The sequence below is a fragment of the Spermophilus citellus genome (genome assembly GCF_964194105.1).
Source record: "Spermophilus citellus genome assembly, chromosome: 4".
NCBI classification, from domain to species: Eukaryota; Metazoa; Chordata; class Mammalia; order Rodentia; family Sciuridae; genus Spermophilus; species Spermophilus citellus.
The window spans coordinates 23,153,395-23,181,225 of record NC_138185.1 but is presented as its reverse complement, the minus strand read 5'-3'; the positions used below and the strand labels follow the sequence as shown (position 1 = coordinate 23,181,225).

Sequence of the window (27,831 nt, the reverse complement as noted above, 5' to 3'; positions counted from 1 at the left end):
GCCAAAATCAGATTTATTACTATAGTTTAGTTTCAAAAAATAAAAATAAAAAAATCATCCAGTGGTTATGATGAATCTAGGAAAACCTGTCCCAGCAAGGCCAACTTGGAGGTAAAAGGCTGACTAGGGCAGCTGAGAAGCGAGATTTTCTGCTTGCCAGCTTTATTCTCCCTTGCCTGGTCATGGTTTTCAGGTGAGGAGAAGGTTCCTGGCCCTGCTGGGGGTTCCCAGCGCCCTGAACTCATCCTCTTTTTCTGAAATCTTGACCTATTCCGTTTGAGAGAGTAGAATTCTCTCATCAAGTCTTCCACTTCCCACTGCTCCTCCTTAAGCCTCCGGCAGCAGTGCAGGGCAGCGGGGTCAATGGGGTGGGCTTCTGTGTTGAAGATGTAGCCTCCAGCCCCCAGGATGCATTCCCCATAGGGGGTTATCACAGCATCGAAGGTGGAGCCATTGTTGTGGATGAAGTTGGTGGGGTCAAACAGAAGGTAGAGGTATTTCACAGTCTCAGCCAGGAAGAAGGACTCCATGCGGTTGTCTAGTTTGTGGTCTCGAAGATCTTTGATCTGCCACGTGGGAGAAGGAAGCAAGTCAGACAGCATCACAGTTTGGCAGTAAGGGTCATGCAATCCTCTTTAAGAATTCCTACTGGGCCACTAAGCAGCTGAGAGCCTTTACGTGACTCACTTAGCTTTTCCAAGCTGCCCACTCCTCTCACCTGGATTATCACAATAGCTTCCAACTGCTCCCCACTTCCATTCTTACCCTACAGTATAGTTGTATCATGAGTCTTACCTGCAACTCCTTTTCATAACCCTCTGCTGATACCTCACTTCATGCAGGCTAAAAACCCAAGCCTTACCATGGCTACCAGGTCCTTCATGTTAGGTATGAGATTTAATAAAAAAATATTCTTGGTCTGGGGTTGTAGCTCAATGGTAGAGCACTTGCCTCGCATGTGTGAGGCACTGGGTTCAATCATCAGCACCACATAAAAATAAATAAAATAAGGATATTGTGTCCATCTACAATTAAAAAATATATTTTTTAAAAAATACTCTTCCCACTAGGTACCCTCATAGCTAGCTCCCTCACGTCCTTCAAGTCTGCTCAGACGCTGCCTCCCCGGAAAGGTCTCCCATGTTCCTACATGACAGGATAATCTCTAATGTCCTATATCCTGCCCTGGCATAATATCTCATTGTTAAAATGTCTCATCATTTACTTAGGTCTTCCCTTGCTGGGCATCACCGTGGGTACCAAGTTTTTGCTATTGTCAATAACAAAGAGACTATTTTAGAAAATTTCAACTGAGTTTACAGTTATAGATGAGTAAGATGACTTGCTATGAAATATTTTTTTAGCTTCTCAGAATTAGCGATGCATTTAAACAAAACTCTTTTTTTTTTTTTTTTTTTTTGAACCAGGGATTGAACTTTGGGGCACTCAACCACTAAGCGACATCCTCAGCTCTATTTTGTATTTTTATTTAGAGACAGGGTCTCCCTGAGTTGCTTAGGGCCTTGCTATGTTGCTGGGGCTGGCTTTGAACTCACGATCCTCCTGCCTCAGTTTCTCAAGCTGCTGGGATTACAGGCATGTGTCACTATGCCTGGCTAAACAAAATTTAATTCTCAATGGACAACAATCTTACACAAAAAACCTGACTCTAGGGATATATGCACCAAGACTTATTTTCTTGCCCTGTTTGACAAGATCAGATGCCTTTTCCCATCATGCACCTTGGAAGACCTCCAAGAGGCTTATTTACATGGAAATAAGGCTAACATTTCTAAGAAAACCCCAATGGGCTCATTTCTGGTTTTTCACGAAACAACACTATGGAAACCAAAACATATCACTGTTTTATTTTCTCCCTAAGCATATAGGCCTTCTCTTTCAAAATGGGAATCCACATTTTACTTACACAATATAATTACATTATAAATTTTGCCAAAAAATATATGTGCATTTTTTAACCTATAGCTTCACACAAACTCTGTATACTTTTCAGGGAATTTTCTTCCAGACTATTTTCCTAAACATCTAACTTTATGTGTCTGTAATGATTGTTTGGGTCCTATAAGGATATGTGACCCAGCTCTCAACCTTGACCCTTTTAATCCATTCTCCATAGAGCAGTCAGAGCGATAGTTCTAAAATGCCAATCTAATCATGGCCCTGCTCCTACCAAGGCTCCTTCCAAACTGACCCAAGTACAAATTCTTTCCCATGGCTCGTGTGAGGCCTGCTGTGATATGGTCCATGTCTTCCTTTGGGATCTTCTATGGACCCACTTTCCTCCTTGTTCACTCCACTTTAGCCAACATTGGCCTTAGTGTCTCACAGATATGTTCACTGTTTTACCTACTAAAATGCAAGCTCCATAGGAGTAGGAGCTAGTCCTTCTGTATCACTATGACCCTAGGGCCTAGTAAAAGATACCCAATAAGTATCTGTGAGATCAGCAGGCTTGTTTTGTTAAAGGGCCCCAGGTTTGGATACAGAGCTATGGGAGTATGGATTTTCCTTCTTAAAGTCCATTTTATAAACTCTCTCAGAAAACTTTCCAGGAAGTCCAGCTCAGTAGCACACTCCTGTAATCCCAGAGACTCAGGAGGCTGACATAGGAGGGTCACAAGTTCAAAGCCAGTCTTAGCAACTTAGTGAGTCCCTAAGCAACTTAGTGAGACTCCCGTCTCAAAATAAAAAATAAAAGGGTCTGGGGATGGGATTAGGTGCCACTGGGTTCAATCCTGAATACAAAAAAAAAAAAAAGGAAAAGGAAAACTTTCCAAGAAACTCACATTACAAAGTAACCTATTCAGACAGGCAAGGATCTCTGGTGCAGAGGGGGTACAGAGGGAATGCCAATGGCAGAGGGTCAAGGTCTCTGGTAACCAATCTTGGCTCCACCTCCACTAACTGCATGACTTAGCAAGGCTCTTAGGTTCACTAGTTTATGTCCATCTTTAAGGTCCCCTCCAGTACTAATATTCCAGCACTCCCAAAGCTTCACCCTTAAAGAGGCTCTATAGCAGCAAGAGAAAATATTTCCCAATTGTTGGGCTCAGGAAGCACTTACTGTTGCAAATCCGCACTCCACCTTGCTGATTTTTTCAATGGACTCCACAGCATCTCTCCCAAGTTCTAAGAGGGTAGGATCCCCCGTAGCACGATACAGGTACATTGCACTCTCAATGAGCTCTGCAAAGTCCAAAGCAGAACTTCCTCACCCAGTAGCTGAGCAGGCATGGCTTGGGGCCCACTCAGGAAAGGGAGTAGAGGATTACTCCTCTCTCTTTGTATATAAGGCCCCAACTAAGAGCAACATGGGATATCTACTGAGAGCTTATACTCCCAAAGCTGGAAGCTCAGTGGAGACCAGCAAAGGTTGACTATGGGCTCCCATCCACATAGAGAGTCATATACAACCAGAATATGAAAGAGAATGAAAGTATCTTTTTTTTTTTTTGGTACTGGGGATTGATCTCAGAGGCACTCGACCACTGAGCCACATCCCCAGCCCTATTTTGTATTTTTAGAGACAGGTTCTCACTGAGTTGCTTAGTGCCTCCCTTTTTGCAGAGGCTGGCTTTGAACCCACAATCCTCCTGCCTCAGCCTCCCAAGTTGCTGGGATTACAGGCGTGCGCCACCATACCTGGCTGAAATTGTATCTTGATTAAGCTATTTCTTTCTGTTACTCACAGCCCAACCTAACCCTAAATTTTAAAAGAAGAATATGAGCCTGTTATTCTGAGGCCCTTGCTAAGTCAATACAGATAAAAGGATGAAAATTAAGACATTTAAGCACCAATCTCAACCTACCAAACATGTAGTCCCTGATTCACTGTGCCCAAGGTGACAGTTTTGCCCTATTCTACCTGACAACAGGAGTGTATGTTCAAACATGAGCTCTATTTTGAGATAGATATTGGCCAACAAAGGATCCACATGAGAATATTTATTCTTGGAGTTGAAGGGGTAGAAACTCAGGAAAATGTGTTTATTGTTTTCAGATACCTGAACAACTGTTTTAGAAAAGAAAGATTTGACTTTTCACTGAGGATGGTCTCAGTGGGTAGAAACTATAGCTCAATATGCTTTTCTACTTAGTCACCTATTTTTCTTAGAGGAAATAACTACTCTTCCTCCTCCACCAATATCTCCCTGATCTTCTCTCTTCCTGTTTCCTCCTGAGCTCATCAGAACTGCCCACCTCCCCAGTTCTCTCATACATTTCCCTCCCCCCACATGGAGACAACTGCTAATCCAATTGCTTATATTCTACAATACAGATAGGGCACACTTACTGGACGATGAACACTCAGACTGAAAAGACAGTGTTCTCATGAGAGGCCTCCCTTCTGCTTCCAGCACCTGGCTGGATCAGGGCCATTCTTGTTTCCTCTTCCTCACACATGGATCTAAGTAACGCTAGCTATTGTTTTACCTTTCTGTACATCACCCAGACAACTCTGGAGAAGGGTAACTGTCTGACACTTAGATTTGGCCTGTATAGGAGGTTAAGGCCTTCAAAGGCCATTAGGCTGGGCTCTGTGCTTCCACACTGGCGATCATAGGTATGCATCAGAGTGCAATGCACTGGCCAGTCTAGCTACAAGGTTCTATCTTATCTCCCATGTGCTATTGTTTTGGGGAAGGAAGGGTGACTGGCCAGAGGCCCTCCTGGATTCCTGGCAGTGGCGCCTTATTTTCCACTGATGCCTTCCTGCCAACCTGTCCTGCAAATGGAACAGGGTGCGTCTGTATGTAGTGAGCTTCCTGTCCCTGGTGGCAACTAAGAAAATATTAGATAATAACTTGACAGGGCTACTGCAGGAGGATTTCAATTAGAAGACCTCTCAGATTCTTCTAACCCTAAGATTGCATGAGTCTACATCTTACATTAGGCCCAAACTCTGATCATTTCTTCTATAGGGAATGCTAGACATGATGGATACTTTCTCTTAAAATAATAAATAAATAAATAAATAAATAAATAAATAAATAAAGCCATGGCAACAAATGCATGGGAAACACCAAGGACAGCAACTTCTGAGGATTCCAAAGTGACTGATTTGCCCTTTACAACTACTGTTTCACTCCTTCTGCACTGTCCCAAGGTCCTACAATAATCATTTTGTTTAGAGGAGGAAGAAACTGCAGCAGAGGAAGGCAGAATGGGAAGAAGCACTAGGAAGTCCTGTTCCATGGCTCAAAGGCAATTCAGGTGGGAAGACAATGTCCAGTGTGTGTGGTCTCTTCCTTGATCCTGAGCTGCCAAATGAGAGTGGGACAAGACTACATGATACTGAGGTCCATCCCAAAGTTTTACCATTCTGTACTATGGAAGCATAATTTGCTCAACCCACTGATTTGGGAAGTTTGCATGGGCTTCTGAAATCCTGATGGCAGAAGCTCCAAAGGAGACAATCTGGCATTTTCCCTCTCACTATTCCCCTAAGCTTGGAAGAGCCCAGGAGAACTTGGGTTTAGTCCCAGCTTCTGCACTTGGCCTTGGACAAACCGTTTCAGCCTTCTTATGGGTGTCTATACCTAAAAATATGGGGATGAATAATGCCTAGTAGGAAAACCACCCAGAGACACTGGATCAAATGGGAAAAAAAAATAGCCTTGCAAGAGTTTGTGAGGGATTAGGGTGTGAGGAACCAGACCTTACCATGGGCCAGAGATGCTACTCACCTGGCCGAAGTGGGTAGCCCTCTCGTTTATCCACTGTGTATCCCTGAGGGATGTTGTAGAATTCTGGGAGTCCCCCAAACTGCTTCCATACAGTGTAGTAGTTGAGGAAGGTCCTCATAGCATTGTCAATGTCCCCAATGAGGCTCTGTGGGAGAGACCTAGTGGTCAGGTAGGCAAATGCCAGCCTAAGAACCCACAGACAAAACTCCACATATAACAAGCTCAGGGAAAAGACACAGTAAAGTCTTTGGGGCAAAAAAAGCCACCAATCAAACCCTGAGTCTGCTGTTGACTATTGTTGTAATCCTGGGCTAGACAGTTAACTTTTCTGAGCCTCATCTGTAAGATGTAAAATTCAATACTTACCTCATGCATTGTTGGGAAGAACTGAGATTATGTATTAAGTCCCTGAAACTTCACGGTCAATGTTAGCTACCAGCAGTTTTTATTTTGGCAGCTGGTTCAAAATTCTGAAGGAAAAGTTTGGCTGTGCTTTCACCCTCACCCCACAGCCCAACAGATGACCATTCTGATTAGTTTCTTATATAACTTTCCAGAGTTTCTTTATGCAAACATAAGCAAAAAATGAGCATGTTATTTTCCCATCACTAAAAATAGCCTAAATTAGGCATACTATTTTACACCTTCCTTTATTTATTTAACAATGTATCCTGATTTTTTCAGGCAAGTACATAGAGAGTGCCCTCCTCATATCTATACAGTTGCATCATATTCTATTTCTTTTTCTTTTTTCAGATGTTGACACACCTTTATTTTATTCATTTATTTATATGCAATGTTGAGAATCTAACTCAGCACCTCACACATGCTAGGCAGGCACTCTACCACTGAATCACAATCCCAGCTCCTCATATTCTATTTCTTAGACCAAAGTGTAATTATTTCCTTATTAATAGCCATTTGGCTTGGTCCAATCTTTTGCCATGTGCTGTAACAATCAATTGCTGCAATAAATACCTCTGTACATATGTCATTTAAAATATATGCAAAGTGCATCTGTAAAATTAATTTTCAAAACTAGGACTGCTGGGTGAGAAGATATGGGAATTTGTAATTTCCCTAGCCATTGCTAAGTAGCTAATATTACTATGAGTTCACAGAAAAATAGCTGATGTTGACATCTCCCTTGCCTGTCTCATAGATAGAACAAACTTGTCATTTCCCAAGTAAATCTTGGTTCCCTCACTTTTCCCCATTTGTCTCTCTACTCTTGCTTCTGTCTCTTCTTACTAAATAGCACCACTGTCTACCCATTACCCTGATCAAAAACTTGGTAGTCATCCTGGGGTCCTCCCTCCTCCCTCACATTCATTCCTCAGTAGCTCTTGCTAATTCCATCTCCAAAACATTGAGACTTGCCCTTATCTCCAGATCTATCACCTGGTCACAGCATCTCACACTGAATGGGATGACCTCAAAGGCCTCCTCCCTGATCCCACCACTGCCCCTCCTTAATCTAGGCTCACCAAAATAGTCAAGAATAACCATCAGGGCTTCCCCTAGGCTTAACATAAAGCCAAGATACCTCCCTAGGGCCCTCAAGGTCCTGCACAATCTGGTCACTGCTGACCTTCCAGTGACTGAACTTTTCTTCCCTGGACTGTGGCCATATTGCATTTTTGTTTCTGATAAACACCCAACTCTTTCCTACCTTGTGACCTTTACACATGACCTTTTCTTGTCCTAGAACATCATGCCCCAACCTGATTTCTTTGCTCTTCAAGTATGAGATTAAGCATCTTTGCTTCAGAGGCACCTATCTAAAGCACATCCCCGTCAGGGATGGTATCCTCTACCTCAGCTTCTTTTTTGTTTCCTACATTGCAAGGTATTACTGTATGTGTGTTTAAATTTTTCTTTGTGTCTACCCCTCACAAACTTCACAAGGACATGGCTGAAACACAGTAGGCATTCAAATATTTGCTAAGTAAAGCCAGGCACAGTGGTGTATTCCTATAGTCCCAGGTATTGGGGAGGCTGATATAAGGCGAACATTTCAGCCTAGGAGTTCATGGCCAGCTTGGGCAACATAGCAATCCTATCTCATTTTTAAAAAATTATTAAATATAACAAATTTAACATCTTTAAACTACTTTTTTTCATTTTGTGAAACATTTATTGCCAGCTACTATTTCATCCCCATACACTCCCCATAAAAAATGTAGTCAAGCAAAGGCATTGTGTTGTGTCCATCTACACCTAAAAAATAAATAAATATTTTTTAAAAAAGAATCACAGTTTAGCAGTATGAATATTTAACAGCAAACGCCAACATTATGTACAAGTATAATGCACCCATTCAAAATATATGAAGAATAAATCACAGTCTATCTATTCAATGGAATATTTACCGCTGTTTAAAAAATAAAGTAAAACTGATTCATACGTATCAATAAAAAATGATCTACAAGATATAAGTACCAAAGAATACAACATGTTCCTATCTATTTAAAGAAAAAGGGGGATATAAATATACACATATTGATGTCTATGGATTTCTGGAAGGATTCATAGAAAACAGAACAGGGGTAGTGAGGTAAGGGCTCAACATTTACTTTTCACCATATTCCCTTGTGTGCTTTTCAAATTACTATCATTTATTGCATTATTATTTTTCTTAAAATTAAAAAAAAAAATCAAATCCACCTAGACTATAAACCATTTTGGTACAGGTAATATCTTGGCATACGTAGTGGGTAGATCCAATGCCCTTCCATCAGCAACTCTATCAGACTGTCAAGAACAACCATGATCAGGCCCATTGTCAAGGAAAGATACCTGACAGAACTGCCCACTGGAGAAATGGCTGTTACTGGCTTGGAAAGACACTGCCTACATGACTGTAGCTGGTAAGACATGCAACCTTGAAGTTCAGTTCCTGACACCTTCATGCTCCCCTTGGAAAATTCAGCTTGGCAGAATTGTGTACCTCTGTAATTCACTCTAGGTTTCTATTTCATCCCCACACACTCCCCATAAAAAATGTAGTCAAGCAACCTAAGGAGTACATTTAATCTGTATCAAATGAGCTTGCTTTGTCATTCTACAGAAAAATGACCACCATCCTTGACCATTCCTACCTGAAGACCAGGCCAGTAGGCCTCCAAGGACTGGAAGACCGGCATGGACACAGTTCCCTTGTACATCTGCACCCACAGGTACCAGTCATCGAAGCGGGTGTAATTCCGAATGGCTTTGTTATACTCTGCACCACAGAAAATGGGTGATTAGGAAGACAAAAGGCAGTCTGGACAATGGAAGTGTGGACTTACACTTGGAGAGATCGTATGATGGCTTAGCCTCAATGGGGACAAAGATGCAGTAAGGCAAACAGACTAGAAAGAAGCACAGATTCTAGAGTCAAATATCCAGGCTCAAATTCCAGGTCTGGCTTTACCACATGTTAGTTGTGACCGTGGGCAAACTTTTGCTGCTTAGCCTCAGTTTTACTATGTTAAAACTGGGAAAGAAATGTTATATACATTGTAGGATTTTCCAGTCATTTATTCACTAAAATATTCATTAAGTACCTACTAGGTGTGCAGTGGTAAACAATACAAAGTCCAGCTCACATGGAGCTGACATCCAGTGGGAAATTGAACTTTTACTCCTTCCCTAGATTGTAAATCCATAAGCCCTAGGACTTTGTTTTGTTCACTGTAGAATCCCTAACACTAAGAGGGTGCATAATAAATATGCACAACAAATATTATCTGAATGAACAAAGTGCCAAATACATATGCAAATATATGAGATAACCTAAAAGACTGATGTAAGGATTAAGTGAAATAGACACGATCAGAGCATGACACTGTGCTTGGCACATTAATGGTACCCAATAAATACTTGCTGAACAAATGAACAGTAGCTATAGTAGTTATTACCAGGTGCCCAAGAATTCCCCAAAATCATTATTATTAGTGGCTAAGGACCTGGAAGGTAAATGCACTTATTCAGCAGGGAATCATCTCTTAACTTGTCTTATGCAAAGGTCTGGGGGAAACAAAGATGAAAAGGGCATGGGCTCTATACTGAACAGACCTGTAATTGTTGATGAAAGGTAACTACAGGAAAGATGCTTAAGGCTTTGTATTCTGAGAAAGAATCAAACTGTTTTATGGGCAAGGTGATATTTAAGCTGGGCTTTGAAGGGTGAATAGAATTTGGAGATATGAGGATAGGAAAAATATCCAGGCCAAGGAAACCGTATGTATAATGGCCAGGGGATAAGACATCTGGGACATGTATAGAGACTAGCATGGTTCTTGTAAGTAGGCATAAGGAAACAGGCATGGTGTAACCCCAGCAGCTCAGAAGGCTGAGGCAGGAGGATCATGAGTTCAAAGCCAGCCTCAGCAACTTAGTGAGGCCCTAATGAAATATAAAAAAGGGCTGGGGATATGGCTCAGTAGTTAAGCACCCCTGGTTTCAATCCCTGGGACAAAAAAGAAAGAAAGAGAGAGAGAGAGAGAGAGAGAGAGAGAGCGAGCGCGCACACAAGTAAGCAGGCAGGCACGAGCAGGTGCACGGGGCAGCAAGTGGAAGGTCTAAGTCCACAGTGCCTTCAAATGCACACTCAGGCATTCTGAATTGATTTTGTAGGCACTTGGGAATAATTAATTGAAAGTTTACAAATAAACCACACATCAATAGAAAAGACAGGAAAAAGCCCTCTTACCCTGCCCCTTTTACCTAGGAACATGGCCATGAGCTTCTTATCCTGAAGCAGGATGGCTCCTTTCACCAGGTACTCAAAGTAGGAATCCACACCAGCTCCGATGCCTGCGTCCTGGGCCACCCATTTGCCAGTGAGCACATCAATGTGGTTGCCAACCTGGGAGAGAAACACATGGTTCCAAGGGAGGACCCAACACCAAAGAAGGCTATATCTACTCCTGAGAGCCCAGTGAGATGCAAGGTGGGCACCTCAGCGCTTCTTGGAGACACAGAGGTTATAGGGGAAGGCAACAAAGCTGAAACATGGCCAGATGTCCTGCACATCTGTACAGTGGAGAGACATCTCATGCACATTTATGAGGATGTAATTATATACACTAGGCAAAAAATTAAAAGGAAAAATAATTTGGAGTGTTTATGCCCTGCCCAGAGTGAGTGAGAGATGAGAACTTGCTGTTCCCACAATCTGTGTCAGACTTCAGAGCACTTGGCCTAAAGTGTCTAAAGACATGTGTCATGTCTTTAGACATATGTGATTCCAGTGTCTAAAGACATGACACATTCTTCATATATTTCCATAAATTAACTCAGGAAGAAAAGGAACTAGATAGCTGGAGGATAGGGGTCAGAGGGAACTTTATCAATGTCACTGGGTACTTTTATTGGATCCTTTGAATTTTTTTTTCTGGGCACTGGGGATTGAACTCAGGAGCTCAACCACTGAGCCACATCCCTAGCCCTATTTTATATTTTATTAGAGACAGGGTCGGACTGAGTTGTTTAGCGCCTCAGTAAATTTCTGAGGCTGGCTTTGAACTCACAGTCCTCCTGCCTCAGCCTCTAGAGCTGCTTGGGATTACAGGCCTGCACCATGGTGCCTGGCTGGATCCTTTGAATTTTTTGAGCCATGTAACTGTAAAATCTTTTTAAAATAAATATTAAAAGATTTAAAGGAAGAAATGTGTTTTTCAAATAACTCAGATGCTCCTGGAAGTAATAACTTTGTCAGATACTCAATTAAAAAGAAATTACTATGTATTCCGCATTAGTTTGGGTCCTCCTGGGGCAGACCCTCAGAAAGGGAGAATGAAAACAGTTGATATGATGTGAGTCTCTGAAAATACCAGCAGAGAAGGAAAGAGAGAGCACGGGAGTCAGGAAAGGGGATGCAGCCCATAATGGCTGAGCGATGGAGCAAGTTTCCTCATGGGAACTGGAGCTCAGTCCTTCTGGGGAGCTCTGGGATTCAGTGTAGAGCATGCATGTGCCTTGGAGTGATCTCACCCAAAGGTAGGAGGGGGTGGAATGGAATGTTTATCCACAAACTTCCATCAGTATCAGTCACTGGTTGAGAACTGCTCCAGGGTAGCATTAAGTTCTGGTACTTTCAGCCAAGGCAAGCAAAGCAGGCTCCAAGCACCAGTAAAAGCCCGCCAGCAAAGGGACATGGGTGATGGCTGCTGGAAGACAGGTCAATGTGCACAGAAATAAAAAGGGTCAAGGCAGGGCATGAACAGAGGTCACTATGGTCCCAGGGCTGGAGAAATGCTGCCTGTGTTAGACTAAGGCAGTTACTCTAGGTCTCCAGAATGGTACCTTCCTAAGGGATTTGTGAAGTTTAGTCAAATAAACTCCATTTTCCAAGCTGACTTAGCATCAAACTTTTCATTAACTTATACTTTAATCACTTTCAAATACAGTCTTTAGAAATCACAATGACTCAGCAAAGCAGACATTAATACATTAACTTACTGCTGAAGTAACTGAGGACCAAAAAGGTTAAACGACTTGCCCAGGGTCACAGAGTTTCGATTTATCAAGGCCAGGGCTTGAATCTAGTTCTGTCTAAATCCAGTGTTATTTCTTGGATAGCTTTGGCTCAATTATTGTTAGGTTCACTAGAATATCCTGTTAAGGAGCTGAAAACCACCTTAGTAGTCATCTGATCCAAAGTGTGTTAAATTTCCCTGTGTTAAGTGGAATTGGAAGGAAAAGGGAAGTCCTGGGGTCAAATAAGTTTGGGAAATGTGAAGTCAAATCAGTTAATTTACCCCTGGATTCCATAACCTTCATTCTGCTCATGTTCATTATTACTTTCCCAAAAGAGGGTACTATATTTAAGAATCGAATAAAGGAAGAAATGTGTTTTTCATATAACTGGTCAACTTAATTGACCAGGAAACTTTTTAAAAATTTTTTAACAGAGCAACCATTCAATATTTCTTAACATTGGTATTCTAAGAAACACAATTTTACAAATATAGATAGACACTAAAAATAAGAGCTAGATGAGCTGATGATCTATGGCCACTAATTAAGCCAGGGGCATGAAGCATATGGCTCCCTAGAAATCAGAGAAGTTCAAAGGCTTAAGCTTAACACAGCCCCTTCTCCCAGGCAGAAGATATGCTTTCAGGCTGTCTTCCCTTCTGAGCCACAATATGAATGGCAGTTTTGGTCTACTTTTGATGTCCTAAGCCCAAGTCCTGGGCCATTCCCAGGGTCTCCCTAATTTTCCTCTGACTTGACTATAACTTGTTGCTCAGAGACCTTGTAAACGGAGGGGTAGGGGGTCTTAAATTGGCAGACTTGACTCACAAAGGAAGGGCAGCAGCAGACCTACCAGCCCGATATCTGACCGGCTCTCCCAGAGGCGCATCAGGGCTACTCTGGCCACATCTTCAAACACAGGGTCACCAGTGAGGCTGCTCAGGGTGGCAAATTCCACAATGAAGGTCCCGATCCCTGCTGTACAGGTGACAGGGGTCTCTCCAGGGTTCACACCATGCAGCAGGTTCACCGTTCCATAGGGCATGCCAGTAGGGGTCTGAAAAGCTAAATAATCAGATTTGTGACTCAGACAAGAGCAAGGAGGTAGGGATGGTTTTGATACAGGCCTGAAGCTTGAGACCTCAGCCTGCACTTCCTTCTTTTTCTCCCAGGTGATCTGCTAGAGTGTGAATGAGAGAAGGACAAATGTCACAACTGAGGGGCCCTTAGCAGCCACTTACCCCAGCTGCTGTCAAACACTGTTCTGCCCAACCCCGGGGCTCCTGCCTGCTCCTGCCTGTGATGCGGGCATGGAGTAAACTGTGCTCAGGCTGCCACACTCCACATATCTCACTTCAGCTACAGCAGATCTACTTTTACTTTATTTATTTATTTTTCCCACTGTGTATTTCCAAGGCCAGGCAGATAACTCAGTGTAAAGCAGGCAAGGTTTAAGCTGTAGAGAATAGTGGGGCTTGTGTCACATGGATAAGGGCCTGCCCCAATAGAAGCCACTCATAAACTTTTTAAAACACCACTCTGACCAAATGAAACAGGGTCAGTAGGGTCAGTAGATGCTAAGAAGTCCCAAAGGGACCAGTTTGAGATTCCTGCTTAAATAAAAAATTTAGGGGCAAAATTATTTTTTAAAAAAAGAAAGAACCGGGTGTAGTAGCACACACCCATAATCCCTGTGACTCAGGAGGCTGAGGCAGGATGATCACAAGTTTAAGGCCAGTCTTGGCAATTCAGTGAGACCCTATCCCAAATTTAAAAATAAAAAGGGACAGAGATATAGCTCAGTGGCAAAGCATCCCTGTGTTCAATCCTCAATCCTCAAAAACAGAAACATAAAACTCACTTATAGAGTCTGACTCTCAAATTTACAGGTGGGGAAAATCACACCTGTAAAGAAGTGATTCAGCCAAAGATCACACGGAAAATCAAACAGAGCTGGGCTGGGAATGCCTGCCCAGACTTCCCCAACAGCTTCAGCCCAATGCTCTGCCCACCCCACCCTGTGCCTTCTGATTCAAGGCAAGAACTTGAAAATCAGCCCAAGGCAGAGATTTCCTCTCCAGGCCAGAAGGTCAAATAACTTCAGAGCAGCAGTCTTGGGTCACCAAACTGTGAAAAAAGTTGACAGGGTCCAGCAACTTTGTTATAGACAAGAAACTTGTTTTCTGGAAGGCACAAGCAGCAAGCAGAGAGAATGACAGTCACAAGCAAAAAGGACCCAAAGAAATATTTTAGAAAAGGAAGGAAGTATTAAAAAGAAAGTAACAAAACCCTTCTTCTTGAGTTGAAGTGTAGATATAGCAGTGCTTTCTTTATAATTACTCAATATTTTTTTAATATGTATATTTCTCAATGCAAAAATTTTTAAATGATAAGGAAAAAAAAAAGGCAAGAAGGCAGCTTCCTCTAGGGATGAATCACACAGGACATGATGTTTGCGAGGAGACACTCCGGCGGTGAGCCATGAGCCACGAGGTGAGATGCAAATCCAGCTCACCCTCTCAAGCATGAGAGGCAAGCAACTGTTGCATGTAAGGGACAAATGAGACAGCCTAGGAGCTGGCGGAAAGGACACTGTGATGTGTTTGGGTGTGAACAGCCCTTAGACCTCTACTACGCCCAGAAAGGAACACAGTGTCCAGCTGACACTGCCGAGCCCAGTGTGGCTGCCCCACTGGACCCAAACACTGAGGCTTGGCCTGCAGCCCTGGACACAGCATAGCCACAAAACAAATCCCTCTCATTTTAGTGTTTAAGGTTCTCCAAGCACTTTCTGCCATCTGATCTCATTTTGGCCTCCCCGAAATCCAGTGTGGTAGGGAGGCAAGAATGATGACTTCCAGATAGAGGGGAAACGGAACCATGGAGAGGAAGGATAGCCTGGTCAAACTGTTAGCTGGCAGAGCCAATCTAGAACCCATGGCTTCTAATGCTCAGACCATGAATCTTACCCAGAACTCTGTTATTCCAGCAGCATATGGGCCTGGAAGGGGGTGAAAGGGCTGGCTCAAAATAAGGGTTAAAAACCATTTACCAGCCAGGCTGGCCTTCAGCCCACTCCTGCAGACTGTAATGAGGTCAGATCATCCATCCTGAGCCAGAACCCCAGCAAGCCCTTAAAACACTCAGAAAGCTCCTGATTTCTACGGTAGATGCTCAGGAGTAGGGATACAGAGTATTTGAGTAAAAAAACACTAGGACACAATTCAGCATTACCACTCTCATCTCCAGCAAGAGAAGTGGGGCGTACTGGACTTCATGTCTCCCCCATCGCTGTGTGGTCTTACCTGGGAGGAGTTTTCGGGCTGCCTCCTCGGCCATTCTCAAGAGAGGTCCAGAACAGGGCCATCCGGCCTCCACTTCCACCCCAGCCTTCTTGGACAATAGATGAGCAGACAGGAGTCCTCCTACCACTATAGATGGCACAAAATGCAAGTGTTACAGGACAGAGGACCACTCTTTCTCTTGTGCGAATTAAACCTCACCACTCTGTTGGGGTGAGTCAGATAAAAGGTCCCCACATAAAGTTGTGATCTGAAAGATGTGTGGAAGGATGAATTAAAAATAGACCCTACATACTTTTCCTAGTTACATAGGAAAATTAGATGCCTCGAATCTTGGTGCCAAGTAAAAGAAAGGGGAAATTTTTAAAGAAAAACAAAACAAAACATAAAAACTCCAGTGAAATCTGGTACTCATAGTTTTATAATTTGAAGTCACACTAACTGGATAGTCTAGAAGGAATTAGGGCCACCTAGTCAATGAGTCTATCCTCTAGTCCCACATGTGAAGTTTACAGTTTCTTCTCTTGGTGGGTCATGGAAACAAGGGTCATCTTTTGAAGTCCCTACTATGTACCAAGAACAGTGTACTGTCATCCCTTCTTCAGATGAAGATATTAAGATTCAGATAGGCAAAGTGACTTTGCCTGGGCCACCTATCTAGTAGGATATAAGGCCATGTCTGCCTGATTCCAAAGTCTAAGCTCATTCTACTTTGTCATTCAGTCTCCCAACTGCCTGTTACACATAGCACAATGAGAAAAAGGTATTTATTACCTTCACTTATCTATTAATTCATTAATTTATCTATTTTGATTTATTATGCAATATTTAGAACTCACGAAAAGACACAAAGGTCTTTTGTGTCTAGAAATATGGCTAAATAGATATAATGAACGACCCTCTGACTAAGCTCTGACATTGAGCTTCAGTCTTCCCCTCCTGACAGAAGGAGAACAGAAGACAAAGGCAGGACCTGGCCAAAGTGGGAGTCAGATAAAAGGCCCCCACATATAGTTGTGATCTGAAAGATGTGTGTAAGGATGAATTAAAAATAGACCCTGCATACCTTTCCTAGTTACACAGGAAAATTAGATGCCTCAAATCTTGGTGCCAAATAAAAGAAAGGGGAAATTTTTAAAGAAAAAAAAACTAACATAAAAATCCCAGTGAAATCTGGTACTCATAGTTTTATAATTTGAAGTCACACTAACTGGATAGTCTAGAAAATCTCAAACCTTTAGCATAATGTGAGTTTTGGTAGGTAGTGACTCCAGCCAAATGGCAGAAATCAACAAAAACTATATCTGGAAGAACCCACATTCATCCCAGGCCTCTAAGAATCCTACAGATAAAGTCTAGGAAATGAACATAGAATGAAATGTAATAAATCAAACTTAAAAATCACAAAATATATAAAGCATTTTAAATAACAGCCAGCAGAAATGACGGCAGAACAAGATCCACCAACACTTCATATATTGGAATTATCAGATATAAAACACAAAATAATTGCATGCAATATACTTAAAGAAATAAACGAGGTTGGAAGACATAAATACACAAATACTAAAAATGACCAGGTATATTTTTAAAAGGACCAAGGTAGGGGAAAGAGGTGTAAAAAAGATGGTGGAATGAGATGGACATCATTACCCTAAGTACATGTATGAAGATACAAATGGTGTGAATATATTTGTATGCAATCAGAGATATGAAATATTGTGCTCTATATGTATAATATGAATTGTAATGCATTCTGCTGTCATATATAACAAATTAGAATAAAAAAAAATTTTTAAAGGACCTAAAAATATAATAATTGAATTAAAAATCACAGGTTAGGTTTAATGGCAGATACTATATATCTAAAGAGAAAATTAGTGGACTTGAAGACAGACCAAAAAAATTATCCAAAATGCAATATGAAAATACACAATGTTGCCAGATGTGGTAATTTATGCCCTTAATCCCAATGACTACGGAGACTGCGGCAAGAGGATCACAAGTTTGATCAAAAAAAAAAAAAAAAAAGACAAAATGTTCCCTAAAACATAAAAAGGGACTTGGAAAATATAGTAAAGTATATCTAGTAGGAGTTTCTAAAAAAGATGGAGAGAAAAGGGGAGGGGCATTATTTGAAGAGAAAATAGTTTAAAAAATAGTTAAAAATAGTTTAAAAATTTCTCAAAGAAACAACAGCAATTCTCAGACTCAAAAATCCCAACAAAGATGATAAAAAGAAATTCACATTTATTTACATCATGCTAACACTGCAAAACACCTAAGAAATAAAAGCTCTTAAAAGCAACCAGAGTCCATATCATATAGATAAAATATGGGTGATAGGTTTGTCATTTAATTGTACTATTTTCTCTACTTTTTATCTATATTTGAAGGTTTTCAAAATTTAAAAAAATTAAGAAGGGGAAGTGAAAGTGAAAAAAGAAAAACAGATTATCTAAAACAAAATAATGAGTAGTACTGTCAGGTTATTTCTTGATGATGATGAAATCAGGAAAAATGGCTTCAAAGTGCTAAGAGAAAATAACCAGCAAAAATATCCCCTAAAGACCAAACAAAGGCAGGGAAATAAAGACATTTTAATGTATACAGTAGCTGATAAAGTTTGCCAAGGACATGGCTGCACTAATGGGAATTCTAAAGAAAGTATGTTAGAAGATAAGGGATTACAGATGTTAAGTCCTAAGATATGAGAAGGAAAGATGGTGAAAATAGTGATTAACATATGAGAAATCCACTGTAGAGAACAACAATAACAATGTTCAGAGGGTTTAAAACAAAGAACTAAAATATGTAATTATATAGAACAAAGGTCAGGGTGTCCTCAGAATCAGGTTTTATATTAAGCTGGGGGAGAATAAAGAGTTTCATTAACTTTAGATTTTACCAAGTTATGATTTTTATATTTGCTAGGAAAATTATTTAAAAAGTTAGATGTTATGCATAATTTCTAAATTAGTATAAGAAAAAATGGAATGAGGGGGAAGTCAATCTATAGAAGGCATGAAAAAGGAGAGAAAAAAAGGAACAGAGAAGATGGAGCAAATAGCACATTCTAGAAAAATGAGTACCAATGCATCAAAAAATACAATAAATGTAAATGGATAAAATTCTTGGGTTAAAAGACTATTAGAATGGATAAACCAACAAAATATATTATGCTGTTTACAAAAAAATGTATCTAATCCTAAAACTACAGAAAGATTGATAGTAAAAGGATATAAAAAGGTACACCAGGCAAATGTCAACCAAAAAAATGTTGGTATAATTATATTCACATCAGAAACAAAGGCATAGGATGATTTTCATTTACAGACGACAAATTGGGCTAAGAAGTTGTAAGATGCAGCAATAAGCAGAGTATCAAACTCAGCTCTGAATCTTACACCAGGATTTTATACCAGGCAGTCCCATACTTTCTTCTCTTTTTTAAAACTTTTATGTATCATATGCACTGCTTCATTGCAGAAAATATACCAAATAAGGAGGAAAAAAACCATAATTCTGTCATCCAGAGGTGATAGCTGTTAAACGAGTAGTTTGGAAGGTCACAGTAGATAAGGGCTGTAATAGTCTGGCAAGAATCACTGGATGTCTACTTAAAATACTGATTCTAGCACCCAACCCAGAGATGCCAATTCATCAAGCTTAGGTGGGTTCTAGACATGTGAACTTTTTAAAAGGTCCCAAATGGTTTTTATGGGCAGCCAAATTTGGAAATAAATGTCCTTGACATGCACTATCCCATACAATTGTCACTAACCACATGTGACTAAAGATATTTAAGTTCATTAAAAGTAAATGAAATTGAGCCAGGGGCAGTGGTGCACACCTGCACTCTCAGTGACTCAGGAGGCTGAGGCAGGAGGATTGCAAGTTCCAAGCCAGCCTCAGCAAAAGCAACGCCCTAAGCAACTCGGTGAGGCCCTGTCTCTAAATAAAATATAAAATAGGGCTAGGGATGTGGCTCAGTGGTCAAGTGCCCCTGAGTTCAATCCCTGGTACCATAAAAAAATTTAAAAATTCAAAAAATTAAATGAAATTGAAAACTCAATTTCTCAGTTGCAATAGATACATTTCAAATACACAAAGCCCAGTGGTTAGTGGCGACTGTATCAGAAAACACAGATAGAAAACATTTCCATTGGGCTGGGGTTGTAGCTCAGTGGTAGAGTGCCTGCTTAGCATGTGTGAGGCACTGGGTTCAATTCTCAGCACCACATATAAACAAATAAAAAATAAAGGCCCATCATCAACTAAAAAAATAATTTTTAAAAAAGAAAACATTTCCATCAGCACAGGAAGTTCTATTTGATAGAAAATAAGCTCTAAGAAAGGCAGGGATTACTTTTTTTTTTTTTTTTGGGGGGGGGTATTAGGGATTAAACCCAGAGGTGATTCGCCACTGAGATACATCCCCAACCCTTTTTATTTATTTTAAGGTAGGGTCTCACTAAGTTGCTTAGGGCCTTACTAAATTGCTGAGACTGGTCTTGAACTTCTGATCTTCCCATCTCAGCCTCCTGAGTTGCTGGGATTATGGCATGTGTCACTGTGCCTGGACATAGTACCAAATCAAAGTTACATATGTGATTCTGGCCTATTTCCTTCTAGTCTTTTCTCCATTTGCTGCTCATTTTCATGTATGAAACTAAAGAGGGATTCCAAAACATTCTCTACATACAAACCACCACCCTCCAGGAGGCAGAAGAGCTCTATCAGTCACTGGTTTTGGCCAAGTGTCGTGGCCAGGTGGATCCTAAAGATCCTATTTACCACCTCTTGGTTTACATAGAGGCAACTCCATACTCTCTTCTCTTCCAAAGACCCTGAAAGGCAGCCCTCACCTCGAATGTTGGTTTCAAACACGGAGGCATTCACGTCTATATCAAAGTCCACATTGTCCTGGAGCACTTCAACCACTCTTTGAAATTCGGAGACATTCCCCAAAATCTGGAAGGAAACAGAAACCTGATCATGAGGCTCTCTCAGGTATGAAGGCACTGAAGATGCTAGATTCAGAATTTGGGATCTTTTTCCCTCCCTCCCTCTCTTTCTTTCATTTTTGGTATCAGGGATTAAACCCAGGGGTGCTTAACCACTGAGCCATACCCCCAGTCCTTTATATTTTTTATTTTGAGACAGAATCTCACTAAGTTGCTAAGGGCATTGCTAAGTTGCTGAGGCTGGTCTCAAACTTGTGATCCTTCTGCCTCAGCCTCTCAACCTGCTGGAATTAAAGGCACGTGTCACCAGACCCAGCCAAATTTTGGGATCTTATGCTGATGTGGCCCTTGCTTATTCAATTAAGACCTCCAGTTTCTGTCCTAAGTCTGATGACAGAGAAAAGAACAATGAGAGCTAGAAATCACCCAAAAATCTAACATTGAGAGACCAGTTAAGTAAATTCCCAGGTACCAATTCAAGAGCCATTAGATATCCACTTAAATAGATACAACATAAAGAATGCAGATTTAGCAAGGAAGCCTTAGCCTGACAACTGCAGTATGCATTTGTTTTGAACCCTCTCTTGTCACATTCAACCTTGAGGAAAACATTTCAGGTTGGTCCCCAAACTTTTCTACCCCCAGAGAAGTTGAAACTCAAAATGCTCACTTTCTCAGCCTCCTTTGCCACTAGACGTGACTATACTATCCAGTCAGTTCTGACCCTTACAGAGTCCACTGGGGGCATCTTTGAGAAAGCTTGTTTTCTTAATAATAATACACAATCACAGCTGGCATGGCTCTCACTCTGCTTCTGTCTTGAAAGCAGAGATTTCTGGAGACATGGCAGCTAGAGTCCATCCTGAGGCACAGAGTATGAGAATGAAAGCCAATAAATGAATGATGGTAGAGTGGAAAGCTATAGAGAGCCTGGATCTCTAACACTATAGTTGGGTGGCTGACCCAATGCTAGAAATTGTCCCCAGACTTCCTTTTACTTCTTTCTTTAACCCAACAGCCAAATGCAATCTTGGAACCTTTTATTCTGATAACAGTATCCTGATTTTCCCTTAAAGAACTACTCCTTGGGCTGGGGATGTGGCTCAAGCGGTAGCACGCTCGCCTGGCATGAGTGGGGCGCTAGATTCAATCCTCAGCATCACATAAAAATAAAATAAAGATGTGTGTCCACCAAAAACTAAAAAATAAATATTAAAAAAGTCTCTCTCTCTCTCTCTCTCTCTCTTAAAAAAAAAAAAAGAATTACTCCTTTCCCACAGTCACTCCTATGGTGTGGGAGACTGACCCCATGACCCCAGCTGTGGAGTGGGTAGGTACCTGACTTGGGCCAGCCACATCACCATATCCCTTAGCAAGGTGATTGGTTCAGTGACTGGCAGGTGATCTAAACCAGCTGAATAAACTCTCAGTCCCTAAAATTCATGGGAGAGGGTTCTTTCCACACAGTTTCCTAACCGAGTGGGATGTGAGTGGAGCTATCCTGCCAGCTTACAGAGAACCTGGAAACACAACAGCAAAGAAGGCAGAGATAAGAGATGGAAAAAGAGACTCCTAATGACATAATTTTCATGTCTGGGTCCACCTGGGTCTGAGGCCAGGGTGTATCTGGACTTTACAGTTTCCTGATTCAGTAAATTTCCTTGTTTAAATCAGTCTGAATCGGGTTTCTGTCACTTGCAAACAAAACACTCCTGACCATCCCAGCATTCAAGATCGTCTGTGATTTGGACCCAGCCTTCTTTCTGATCACATCTCTCACAGCTCATCTTCATATAGCCTGCCTTGTCTACTTCAATAAAACTGTACTAACTGTTTCTCAACTTCTTGACTTCAGACATGTGTTCCCTCTGCAAGAAATCACTTGCTTCTATATCATCCCGTTCTAAGTCCAACCTATCCCTACTTGTCTGACTTTAGGAAGTGTTTAATTCCTCCTCTAACCTCTCCTTCCTTTAAAAGATCTCAAGCACTTTATCCACACAACTCTTAGCGCATCTATTTATTTACACATGAATAAAATATTTGCATGGGCAAAAGAGTCATTCATTCCTGAATCTCCCCACAGCGTCAAACACAGCTCATGATGCAATTACTTGACAAATGTTTGTCATATTGCAGTCAGTGATCTCAAGACAGAAATCTCACCACTTCCTGCCTTCTACTTAAGAAATTCCATTAGCTTACCCTTGCTCTCAAATTAAAGATCAAAATCCTTAACACAGTGTAGAAAGCTTTGCACCCTCTGGTCTCCATCTGTCCCTCCAGCTTCACTTTATTTCCTCCTTTTCCTCTCCACACCTCAGCCCTACTAGCCTTCCTTCAATTCACTGTACTTGCCATGCTCTCTCCTGCCACAAGGCCTTTGCACGGAGTATTCCCTCCATCTAGAACACTCTTCCTCTCCCACTCCCCCAGCCAATACCTGCTCCTGCTTCACATCTCAACCAAGTGTCATCTCACTTGCTCAGGGAAGTTCTCCCAACCACCTCAATCTAGGTCATGTTATTTTGTTATGACCACTCATAGAACTGTGCACCTTTCCTATAGAGCACTCACCTTAATTTGTAATTATACATTCTTTAAAGGTATTCTTTGATTTTTTTGTTTCCCTTGCTAACATCACAAACGCTAGGGACACAGGGGCTATGTGTGTTTAACATCACCAGGATAACTCCAAGTTCAGCACTGTGCTGGGTACACCACTGGCCCTCAGTAAATAGTTCATAAATGGATAAGCACACACAAATTAACATTAAGTGAAAAAATAAGTTAAATTACATCTATGTAGAGTTCACAATCACAATCACTCAGTATATAAAAATAAGAAAGGTGACAGAGAACCAGAAATAATAATATAGGGGGGAAATTATTAAATCCTTTTTTGTGGCCTTTTTATTTTTTATTTTTTTGTTACTAGAGATTGAACTCAAGGCATTTTACTATCGAGCTACATCCCCAGTTCTTTTTACTCTTTTGAGGCAGGGTCTCATTAAGTTGTGTAGGGCTGGGCTGGGGTTGTGATTCAGAGGTAGAGTGCTCGCCTAGCATGCGTGAGGCACTGGGTTTTATCCTCAACACCACATAAAGTAAAATAAAGACATTGTGTCCACCTATAACTAAAAGCTAAATATTAAAAAAAAAAAGTTGTTTAGGGCTTTGCTACATTGCTGAGGCTGGCCTCGAACTTGGAATCCTCCAGCCTCAGCCTCCTGAGCTGCTGGGATTATAGGCATGTGCCATCACACCTGGCTTCTTGTAGCCTTTTGAAAGGAAGAGATAGTCAAGTCTTGGAGTCATAAAGAATCGAGATCAAGTCCTAGCTCTGCTTTTTAATAGTTGAATATCCTGCGCAAGTCATTTTACCTTTTTTTTAACGATATCTTTCTTTTATTTTATATGGTGTTGAGGATCAAACCCAGTGCCTCACACTTGCTGACAGCCCTCACATTAGGTGAGCGCTCTACCTCTGTAAGGAGTAAAAGTGCTTATCTCATGAGGTGTTGAAAGGATTAACCAAGGTAATTCATGTAAGGTACTCAGCATAAGCCCTACACATAGCACAGTAACTAGTTTTTGTTATTACCTTACTATCATTGACATGGCTGATGAATGTAAACTTCTAAAAACAAGCAGAATGTCAAGGTCTTGTATTCCTCACAGAGTTACACAAGCCTGTCATAGGCCCCTGTACATCATAGACCCTCTATAAATGTTTGGTAAATAAATGAACCTGAATAAATTGGAACTCATTCCCTCCCTTCTACGTGTGTAGCCAGAGCCTGGTAACTCAGAATCAGAGACGAACAGTCCAGGAGAGGAAGTCACTTTTTACCAATAGCCAAAAGAGGAAGGAAGTTGGTTGTGCAATGGTGAAGAGGAACACAAATAGACAAGATACTTACCAGCAAGGTGTCCAGAGCATCAATTAATGTCAGAGAAAAACTGTAAAAGGCCAGAAGGAAAGAAATTCAAACACAGATATCTGGCTGTCCCAGATCAGATCCCCCCAAACTGAGTCATGGTGGTACCTCTGCCTTCCTCACTTACAACAGGGAAAATTGCTAGGATCCTCAATCTTCTAAATGCATGAAAGGACGTGCTGACATAGCTCAATTGTAATTAAACATCTCCAATATTTTCTGACATTCTTGACTACCATGGGGAGGCAGTATAGGATTGCACCTGAAACCACAGGGTTTTCAGCAATTCTGCATCTAGGAGTTCCCCTCAACCCCAGCCCCAGTGCACATAGGTGTTTAAGAATGTTCATGACAGTACTATTTAGCATAGTGAAAGGCCAGAGAGAACTCAATGTCCACCAGTTCAAGAGTGATGAATTAAACTGTGGTACAGGGGCTGGGGGAATGGTTCAGTTGGTAGAGTGCTTGTCTCGCAAGCACAAGGCCCTGGGTTCAATCCCCACCACCAAAAATAAACAAACAAACAAACAAACTGTGGTACAAAAGTATGAAGTTATCAAAAAGATAAACTAGGAGGTCTATGTGCCAATAAAAAGATACTCAGTTTTTTTAAATAAAAAAGACAATGTACACAACTAGTGTTATAGTATGTTTCCATCTGCACTTCAAAATGATGTACTAATAAAAAGCAGATTAGCTATTGTTGGGGTCAGTGATAGTAGAGGAATTAACTATAAAGGGACACAAGGTAACTTTCTGGGATGACAGCAGCATTCTGTATCTTGACTGTGATGGTGGTTACTATACACTTAAAATGGAGGTATCCTATTACATGGAAAATACACCATTCAAAAGTTAATTCTAGGGACCAGGACTTTAGCTCAGTGGTAAAGTGCTTGCCTCACATGTGTGAGGCACTGGGTTCGATCCTCAGCACCCCATGAAAATAAATAAAGATATTGTGTGTTCATCTATAACTAAATATTTTTTTAAAGTTAATTCTAAAAAGATACACATGTACACATAAACCAAGAATATTTCTGGAAGGATATACAGGAAAGAAACTGTGGTTGGAGTTCTAAAGTATGAGAGATATTTATTGTTTATGATTTCGTACTTCTTGAATTACTCATTCGTTTGTATTTTCTATGTTCCAACTAAAAAGCGAAAATCAGCACAATTTCTGAGTTTATTAACTTCTCTAGTCCTTAGCATTGGAGGGGATGTTATCATTTATAAGTATTGGTAAAACAGGATAACAGCATCTAACTCCTAGGAGTATTAAGAGAATTAAATAAGATGACACAGTAAAATGCTTAGCACAGTGTTCCATCAATGTCAGCTTCAGTTAATGCAACAATTCCTCATTCAGCAAGGAACAAGACAGAGAATTCCAGCTATCAATAGATGTTTATTCTAGTGGAAATGATAAAGACAGACGAGTAGACAAGTGAAAATGACAGTATCAGAGCAGTGCTACAAAGAAAATAGGTGATTTGTAAGAATGTCTTGAACTGGGAGTGGTTAGGGAAGCTGATGTTAAGGAGGTGACATATGGAGCTAAACTATCAATGACAAGAAACAGTGATGTCAGGAAAATGGGAAAGTGTGTTTCAGTTAGTAGAGAGCATCAAATACAGAGGCTGTTCAGTTTTGAGAGACTCACATCCTTTTCTAGACCTGTTTGTCCACTTATAATAAGGGATTGGGTTTTTTGACTCTTCGAACCCTTCTCCAATATCCTATGACTCCAGAAATTTGCCCAAGTCCTCGTAGCTGGTGCCTGCTACCGCTCAGCCTGGGTCCACAGGTCAGGCCTGGCCTGCTGGGGCTAATCAGGACGTTTCTGCGCTGCTAGAGGTGCTGGTCTGCATTGTGGGGAGTGCAGCCCGACTGGGAGCTTTCAAGAACAGGTGAAGAGATCGTGATCACCCGACCCAGCTGACCCGTCCGCAGGGGACCGGGATTGTCAAACCACGGCCGCCTCCGTGCCCCTCCGCTGGCACTACCTGCCCCAGGTGTCGTGTCCGTCACAGGTGAGAGGTCGCAGCTCGTCGTAGGGAAAGGCATTTTCCAGGTAACTGTCGTAGGCGTGGTAGAACATGGCCTTGACTCGCTCCCTGGTGGCGGGGACCAGAAATAAGGTAGTGGGGTTGGAACAAAAAAGGCGAGAAAAGGGACAAGAAATAGGGCAGGAAGTGGAAATCACTAGCTGATTTCTACCGAAGGCCCACCTAGAGGACCCAAGCAAATCAGGGTAGGGGTCCTGGAATGGAAGGAACGGGAAGGGACCCAGTGCGCGCTTCCCATTCCCCTACTATGGAAGGTGAGATCCTGGCCCCCTTCACCTGTAGTGAGCGGAGTCGGGCGCAGTGCCGTCGGGGCCTGGCGCACCATGGTGCAGGGGCAGCAGCGTGCACAGGAGGCCAAGCGGGATGAGCAGCCGGAAAGGCATAGAGCTCGTGTCCTGTCAATGCCGCCGCAGCAGCTGCAGCCACCGCCACCCTCTCATCCTAGGAGCTGCTTCTGGCGCTTCCGGGTATCAGCGCCACTACGCCTGCGCGCTGGGAAATCAGCCACTCATTTCCGAACTACAAGCCCCAGAATGCAATGGTGGCGGAACCCAGGCAAAGAGCATCTTGGGATACATAGTCTCTGAAGCAGAAAGCAACGTGTCTTCAAGACAGTGGCTGCTGTTGCTACTGTTATCAGTTAATGTATTAATACTACCAGTTAGCGTTTGTTGAGCACTTATTTTGTACTAAACCTGAATAAAGCCATTTAAAAGCATGATCTTGGTGTTTGTTTGTTTGTTTTTCCAACCATCTTATTAAGCATGAGGGCAGGGACCAGCAAGAATTCAGCATTTGTTAAGTGGATATATGTAAAGATTGATGAAAAATGTTCAGCTTTGATCATTTTTAGAGATATTTAGTTTCCCCAACCAGTTCCCTGATTATGTAAATAATAACTTGCGATTATTTGTCCAAAGCTGGCACTCTTGAGGCTTCCTGAAATCCTTTCAGTTCTAGGAATTCATGGCATTCTTTTTCCACTTTGGGATATGGTCACATCATTATGGTCTCTTCAATCTCCTTCCCATCCCAGAAATTAGCCCCTCCAAATACCCTGGACTAGTTCAGTGACTGCAGCCCTATAGTATTCCAGGTGAGAATGAAGACCCTGGGCACTACAGCTTTCAAAAAGTTTTGAGACCCATTTTTCCCATCTCCCTTCTTGAAATTTTCTAGAGTTTGGTCAGCACTTAGGTCATGGCAACGCCCTTAAATTTGGTTACTGTGATGTGCATTAGAGCCAACCCTGGATTTGAAATCAGAACTGGGCTTCAATTACAACTCCATCATTCATATACAACCTGTGCATGTGACTAGGAGCAAACTCCTCGCCTTCCCTGGACCTAGCATGATCATTTATAAAAGAAGGG

General features: G+C 41.6%; 1 protein-coding gene across 1 annotated transcript; it reads right to left on the bottom strand.

Moving 5' to 3' along the window:
* On the bottom strand, positions 1 to 26,928 carry EDEM2 (ER degradation enhancing alpha-mannosidase like protein 2). Its single transcript, XM_081290470.1, has 11 exons — positions 26,735 to 26,928; positions 26,396 to 26,506; positions 24,369 to 24,408; positions 20,347 to 20,452; positions 15,482 to 15,607; positions 13,030 to 13,241; positions 10,422 to 10,563; positions 8,810 to 8,934; positions 5,709 to 5,853; positions 3,086 to 3,207; positions 1 to 566 (listed from the first exon to the last, which is right to left on the bottom strand). Exons 1-11 carry the CDS (start codon positions 26,839 to 26,841, stop codon positions 66 to 68), a joined length of 1,737 nt encoding a protein of 578 aa, XP_081146596.1. The 5' UTR covers positions 26,842 to 26,928; the 3' UTR covers positions 1 to 65.
* Between the last annotated feature and the right edge of the window lie 903 nt (positions 26,929 to 27,831).

What these genes read in the sequence shown, in the direction of transcription:
- EDEM2 (XM_081290470.1), bottom strand. Translation starts at nt 26,841, where the DNA reads ATGCCTTTCCGGCTGCTCATCCCGCTTGGCCTCCTGTGCACGCTGCTG. An exon ending in GCCGGTCAGATATCGGGCTG is followed by an intron (nt 10,564 to 13,029) that starts GTAGGTCTGCTG and finishes TTTCTCTCCCAG; the next exon opens with GTTGGCAACCACATTGATGT. An exon ending in GGGCTACCCACTTCGGCCAG is followed by an intron (nt 3,208 to 5,708) that starts GTGAGTAGCATC and finishes TGGACTTTGCAG; the next exon opens with AGCTCATTGAGAGTGCAATG.